Source organism: Strix aluco, chromosome 14 (assembly GCF_031877795.1).
Source record: "Strix aluco isolate bStrAlu1 chromosome 14, bStrAlu1.hap1, whole genome shotgun sequence".
Taxonomy (NCBI): domain Eukaryota; kingdom Metazoa; phylum Chordata; class Aves; order Strigiformes; family Strigidae; genus Strix; species Strix aluco.
In genome coordinates, this window is record NC_133944.1 from 10,899,279 (window position 1) to 10,906,927 (window position 7,649).

Genomic DNA, 7,649 nt, shown 5'->3' on the forward strand with positions numbered 1-7,649 from the left:
TCATTAATTATTGCTAATAATAGTAATTATCATGTGAGCAAGCTGCTTGCCTGCTTTATGAGTTTAGGCAAGTCAGCTTGTTTTTTTCATTTGTAAAACGGGGAAAATGGTTTTTTTCCTCAGTTTTGAAAGGTGTTGCTCTGTGAGTGCTGTGTAAGAGAGATGTTTTTACCATGTCAGCTGTATGGAAGGGGAGGCCAGCTGTCTGTGTTTGGCAGGCAGGGGGGCTTGTGGAGCAGCAGGGTGTGAGCAGGGGCTCACAAGTTATGCAGCGGCTGAGATAGTGGCTCACAGCTTTGCTGCGCTGGGGTGAGATGAGGTTGTTTCATGTCGCAGGGCAATCAGCTGCCAAACACATCTGATAACATAAGTGTCTTTGAGAGCCAGTCCAAAACATTGGGTTTTACCTTGTTTGCCTTGGGTCGCAGGCTTCCCACTCCTTCCCAGCCTGGGAAAGCTCTGACCCCATTGGCTTCTCCCAGTGATGGTGTGCAAAGGGAACAACAGGAGCAGAATTTGGGGCATTTCTATCAACCTGAGCACTGCCAGGCTCTGCACACTGGGATACAAAGCAGGCTGTATGGGTCCTCATGCACCTTGTACAGTGCCTCGGGAGATGCTGACACGTCCCTGAATTAGGGAGATCCTTCCAGCAACAGAGTTCGGGATTTGTCCCTAATTACCTCTGCTGCTCCTAACCATAATGGGTGTGTGGTGAGGGTGATGGCCAGCACTTCTCCAACTGAAACAAACACCCCGGCCCTGCACCAGCAGTGTGTGTGAGCAAGGTCGAAGTGATGCATCAGCACATCCAAGGCAAGTCCCTGTTCTGCTGGGTGCAGCCACTTTATTTCCACCATCTAAAGACAAGTTTGTTTATCAAGGCTGGATCTGGCAGAGCCAACATGCCCTTTAAAAAGCCATTCTGGCCTCTTTCCTTTTCTTCCCTCTCTTCCATTTACCTTTCCTTTACCTTCCACTGGAGAGGTTTAAAAACAGCTCTGATAAGCAGGAGGAAAGATCTATAGTTGCTCCTTATCAGTTGAGAGAGGCCCCATGACCCCTGATTGCTGTCCCATCCCCGTGCCTTGTTTGTGTGACATGTAGGATAGACCAGTTTTTTACCTAAGAGTCTCAGAGGAGATGGGACAGTCTCAGTGCATTGCCCATGCCACCAGGCTCCTGGTCCCCACCAGAGCTACCAGGCAGCTGGAAAGACAAACAAGAGCTGACTCCACCTACCAGCAGTATGGAGACAACAGCCCATGAGATCGACAGCCCAAGAATGTGCACACAAAAGAAGCATTTCCCTCGGCCACGACAGTAAAACCGCCAGACAACCACATGCAACATGTGATTTCCCAAAAGCATCAGCCCAGATCCCGACTTCTTTGTGCCACACACTGTTTCCCAGGATCAGATCACAGTGGCAATGTGTAAAAGGCACTTTCAGGCACTGAAAATTAATCATATTTTCCTCAACATTGTTTATGGAAACCGTGGAGAGCACTCCTGCTCCTCAGTGCTTGGCCAGCTGGCTCAGCTCACCAGCAAAGATCAGTGGTGTTTATGGCGGAGCTACTCTGCCTCGGTAGGCGATGTCCAGGCTTACTCTGTGGAGTAAAAGCTTTGGCAGTGACCTGGGAGGGGTCATCTGCTGACCTGTAAATACAGAGACTTTTGCCCTCTTCCTTGCTCAGTGTCACTGCTAATGGCAGCCAGTATGAAGCCTGTAGTAGGCACCGTGCCCTCAGCTTGCCAAGGCTGCAAATGGCTTGTGAGGGCACCCAAATGTTTGGGAGCTTTGGCCAGTGGGACCCTGGCACAGAGTGGAAATAAGGTGAGTCAGGATAAGTGCGTTTTCCCTTCTCCCTCTCTGGCTTTACACTGGTAAAATGGCGTTGCTCTCAATGGAGCAGCTCTGGTGTAAGACAAGTCTGATCTGCTGTATCTAAAAACTGGTTGGGCTCAGTGTTTTTTTAATTCCTGGTTTTAATCCTCTTTTATTGGGACTCTCTGGAGTCTGTTGTGCATTTCTTAGCTGTGAAGAGAGCCATCAGTTAACAACGATCACAGGCTTTGTCAATAGAGTTCCACAAGCGCTAATGAAATGGCAAATGTTCAAACTTGAAAATTAAGTACCTTGGTTTTGGTGTGATTTTTCTGCCCTTCCCTCCATCACACGTGCCTTGTACTTCTTAGTATCGCAGGGAGCTGCGGGTGTACCTGCTGTGGCATTGATTAATGTATTAATATTTTTAAAGGTGACGGGTACATCCATATGCAGTATCCCTTGTTTTGTCCTTTGGAGACAAACACAGTGCTGATGTTGATTGCAGTGGGTGTATGCCTGCTGTGGTTTTACCTGTGAAGAAAATTGTCTCAATTTACAAATGAGCCTTTCCCCCCAGAATAATTGTTTTTGGGGTTAGATTTCAAATTTTCTAGAAACTGGTATTGAGTGGGTTCCATAACCTGTGCTTAGCAGTAATGTTTAGTTGATAAGGAATTTGTTAAGGCAGGATGGAGCCAAGAGCCTAACCCTCACCCATGTCTCTGGATGGACCCTCTGGGGAGCAGAGGGGCCAGGAACTGGCCATGCAGACAGGGGCAGCAGCATGTGCTTCTCACTTGGCATCCTGAATGGCTGGGTTTGGGGACAGAGCACAAAATTCTGACAATGCTGTATTTTAACAGGGAGAAGACTACGAGGAAAAGCATTCTACAATGTCAGTGGCAAGGTGTACTGTGAAGAAGACTTCCTAGTAAGTAAGATTTCAGGCATTTTTTAATTGTTTTTAAACTAAATTGTTCTTTTATATTGGCTTGTTTGCTTTGAGAGATGGTTTAGTCATCTGGGGCCTCCTGCCTGTGCTGGAATTGGGAAGCATTTACCACTGACTCCATAAAGACAGGATCAGGCCCTTGGTTTGAAGTGGTGGCTACGAAACCAAGTACATAACTGTCCATAAGCCATCACAAAGTGTAAATTATGAGAATAAACACTGGAGCTGCTCAAGCTTGGGACTTGAATTACAGCCACAAAGCCTCGCCTGCCAAGCTAGAGCTCAAAGTCAAACATCTGGGGAATACCAATCATAACAAGAGGGGAGACGTTTTTGACTGGAGCACGTCATCGCTGTGTACAATGTTGCTTTGTTGCAGGCACAGTTTTAATCACCGCTCTGCTCGGAGTGATGTGGAGCTGCATTGTGATTAGCTAAAAGCTGCTAGCCACGGAGGAGCAACTAATTTTCTCTCCATGTGCCCAGAGCTTTTATAAATGCTTTACTTTAATAGAGACTGAGTCATGAAAAGAAAAATGAAGCTTGTTGCTGAGCTGTGTTATTCCAAAAATAAAATATTTGTGCAATTAAGGGTGAGGATTGTGCAGTACACAGAGGATGATTTGATAAGTGGCAGACCATTTATAATTAAGATTAAGAGGACAGCATGACTGGGAATTGAAATTGGAGAGGAATGATATATTTTAGCTTAGAGGATGATAAATTGGAGAATCAGTATCTTGAATTTATACCACCTTTATTTATTGAAATACCATTCATTTAGCAGCTTGGGTCTTCCAGAACGAGTTTCCACTTCTTATGAATATATGGCCATGATTTTTGCAAAGGAATTATTCAAAGTGTATCCCACAACAAAAATGTTACTGGCAGTTCAGAGTGTGCAAATGCATTTCTCATCAATGCAATCCATAAAAATAATGGAAATTCCTAAAATATAAGCCATATTTGCCTTCATGTGTTACACCTTTACTCTTAGCCTACCACAGCTGGAGTCTGTTGGAAAGAGCAAATTGTATTTTGTGCAAAAAATAAGTTTCTTGTTATAATTGAAATGTGTTACTGTTTTGCTTGCATTTTGGAGGGAAAACTATTTTTTTCTCTCTTGCTTTTTTCAGCTCGCTCTTTCACGTGTTTCTGCAGAAGCACAGGGAGTGGGAGAATAGGTGGAGTGTGAGATGGAGGGACTCACACCTTTGAGATTTTTATTTTGAACTGTGTTGGAATGTACTTTTGCCATCATCAAAACCTTTCATCCAGACTTAATGACATGATTGTTGTTGTTAGCTTGTGATGTCAGCCTAAACGTGAGAATTTTAAATCAAAAAATCTCAATCTTTTGGATAACATTCAGTTTTCAAGGTGGGGCGGGGAACCTCTTCAGTTCTTAAGACATGTTCTGTAGTAGGCTTCTGAAGGGAGATACTTGCAGTGATTTTTCACAAGAAAACTGAGGTTGAGGACCTGATAGGAATAAACCTTCTGCAAGTTAGGGAACTGTTGGGACATTAAAGGCACAGATTTAAAAGGCCAAACCTCCCACAGGTGTGTTTTAGCAGATTCCCAGTAGCACAGAGGGATGGGCAAGAAGCAAAACAGAGAACTCACTGCTGTGTAAGTCAGCAAAAGAAATCAAATTCTGACATCCCTGCCTGTGTTAAGCCAGCTGCTTTTCAGAAAGTGATTTCATCTTCTCTCAGCTTCCCCTGAGCAAATGTCATAGTAATAATACTAGAAATTGTCTCGTTTCCCTAATAAAATAAACGAACTTGGCCTATTTTAAGAGTTCTGTGGACAGAGAAAGCTCAAAGCTTTTCTCAAAGTCTGAGAAAAAGGCTGCAAAGTAGCAATTAAGAAGGAAATTATTTTAACTACTTCATAGTCTCGGGTCTTGCTCCTAACCACTTGGAAACGCCTGTCCTCTCCAAAAAGAGATGTTTTCAATCCAAAGCAGACAGCCAAATGCTTTTTCTGAATAACTGAGAATTTCAGTCTCTACCATAACTCCAAATCTCAGTGCAGCATCAGGTAATTTTACAGATTCCCTGCTGACAGTATGGTAGTGGGATATTAGGGAAGTTATAGATGGGGTTGGGGGATTGGGTTATTAAAACTTTGCTTGAGTGTGAATTAGGCTGATCTTGCACTCTGTCATCTGGCCACTACCATGCAGGCATTGCAGGCCAAGGAGAGAGCACCAGCAGTGCTATAGGAGCTGCTGTGCATTACAACAGTCTGTCGAGTTGTCCACAGGTCTCCACAGAGGTGTGCCTCCTCCCTCTGCATGCCTCTGCCCTGTCCTATAGCAGCAGTGTGAGTACAGCTCCTACCTTAGACCATTCTTGCACTGGGAGACTTGTCTCCTAGCCTGTTGCAGCCTCTTTCAGGCCGGTAAATGCAGTCAGAAGCAGAGTGGATCACATTCTGGTCTCATTCTTAAGTAAGAGTGTAAGAAAAAGATTATTTTAATTTGGGGAGGTAAATGGAGGCAGTCTACTGATGTTACAATTCCTAAGAAAACGCTGTCTTCTGTTGGTGTCCTTGCTCTTCCTTGGCTTTCAATTGCCTGGGAACTGATCAGGAGAATTAGGTGCTCCTATAAGTATGGGAGCCTGGTCACAGCTCTGTGGAGTTGCAACCCCGCAGCTTGTGACCAGGTTATTTCAAGTATGACACAATCATAACAGGAATTAGAAAGCAGAGCAGCTTCAGAAAATTTGAGTAGGAGATACTGTCATGTTGGGGTCATTGGTGAAATCCATGTAATAACTGAATTGGAGGGGCCTGTGTGTACATGGTTAGGCTTGCAGCAGCGGGATGAGCTTTCTATGGATTGCCAGGGACAGATGTGAGGAGTGGATATTTCATCGCTCGCAGTCCAGCCAAAGCAGCAGTGGTCTGAATGAGCCCCTCGTTTGCCCTCCCAGCAAGAGGCATGCTGATGGGAAGCAGCTGACTTGCAAATGTACTGCAAATGGGGAGCAGCAGTGGTAGTGGGCTGTGAAGCCTCCCTGCTACCTGTCCCCTTCCCACCCTCAGCAGGCAGCACAGGGCAGAGCTGAGGGCTGTAATTCCTGCAGAGCTCTGTCTGTCCTCACTGCTACCTCTGTGTATCCCATTAATTTGCTGCAGGTGTTTCTTCTCCGTCATCCCTGGCATCATACTGGGGATGTCCTGCAGGCCAGTCCAGCCAAGACACAGGGGCTGCAGTAAGTCCCACTTTGGGACTGCAGTAAATAGCACATGAACACTGATGGGCAGAAAAGCTGAACTGGTTCTTGCTGTGAACCAGTTAGCGTAGGAACTTTTAGGGAAGAATGGATATTATTTATGGATTTCTTCTTATCGCAACTGTTAGGAATGTTTAACATCCTATAGATGTCAGTATTTTAATTCTCCTGCAATACTGCTGTTTTCTGTCAGAACGGCTCCAGCTGGAGCAGAGTCTCCAGAGCTGTAGTTGATGGCTCATACGCGATACCTGGTTCTTTAACTCACACTCACTCAAGACAGATCAGCTGTTTCTATCAAAGGTGATACATGGAATTCACTGCAATATTATGTATGGTCCTTGAAGCCCAGACCTTGACAAAAACCGTTGTCTGATCCTTATAAACGTTTGGCACCTGTTGAAGAGCAGGACTTGCCCTCCTTGGCTAAACTGTCCCCTTTGAGGTTCAGCACAGCACTGGTGCCAGCTGCTCCGGGGGGTGTCTCTTCCACCCCAGAGGCAGTTGCACTTTAAGCAGTGAAATGCGGTGTGGGTCACATTTTTTAAGAGAGCTCAGTTGTCACTTAAAGCATAGCGAGGGCCAGAGAGCTTTGGCTACCAAGTTGTTTCAAAAAGATCAGTCCATAAAAGTGTGACATGAGGGGCTGCTAGCATCAAGCATTCAAAATCTGGCCCTGTCTTTGAAAAGTGCTTTTGATTTCTGGATGAAAGGTGTTAGAGAAATGTAGATGTTATTCATTATGAGCAATTTCCACTGCACAGCCATAAAGCCATCCAAAGCACAGATATACCCATCAAAACCTTTGGCAGTAGCCGCAAGGTACATTCTTCTAGCAAATAGTTTTCCCACATGTGTGCTCTTACTGAGGGCACAGATTATCTTTCTCTAAATCAGGCGGCTTATTTTGCTCATTCTTTCCAGGGAAGAAGTGCTAGAAGTTTTTAGACGCACTTGTGGAGTTGTAGATGGGGAAGGGTTGCCACATGCCGCAGTCATCCTTGTGAGAACAGTGCTGGCCTTCTGTGTGTGGGGCTGTGAATCGATGGGTGAGGGCTGGTAAACCCTTAGCACCTGGAGGACATGGCATACTTTTTCCTTTGTTTATTTTTGTCAGCCTCCTGATTCCAGCCCTGATGAGCTGCAAATTTTCTTAGTGCTTAAACCCAAGCCATATTGGCTAAATGTAGTGAATGAATCAGATTTGAATCAGATTTTTAAAAAAATAAAAATCCACAGATTGTTCCACCTCTGCCAAAGCATGGTGTAAAGATTGCCTAATTATGCAATTTCCAGTAGGAGCACTTCAGTAGTGATACTGGATGTTACTGAGTATAAGGAGTAAAAAGAACAAAACCAAAACCCCAAACTCTTCATGGCTTGGCTTTACCTCCAGGGAAGATCCAGTTACTCTTTTTCATGCCACCTTAAGGTAGCAAGTCCAGCAATATCCAAGTCTTGGCTCAGCCCTGTTAGGATAGTTATTTCATGAAAGGAAATAAAACAAATGACAGTTTAATCCTTCCCTGAAAGCTCTTAGGACACAGATGGCTAACTAGCCATAACAGGGACACTGTTCCTGGTGAAGTGAGCAAAAAATAAATGCCTTGCTGTA

General features: G+C 44.8%; 1 protein-coding gene across 2 annotated transcripts in view; it reads left to right on the forward strand.

The window, feature by feature from the left end:
* The window catches only part of WTIP (WT1 interacting protein), an 85,996-nt gene that overhangs the window by 56,905 nt on the left and 21,442 nt on the right, over window positions 1-7,649 (forward strand). For both annotated transcript variants that reach the window (XM_074839793.1, XM_074839794.1), the window contains exon 3: window positions 2,698-2,765. In XM_074839793.1, coding sequence (XP_074695894.1) covers window positions 2,698-2,765 — 68 coding nt within the window. The remainder of the gene's footprint in view (window positions 1-2,697; window positions 2,766-7,649) is intronic.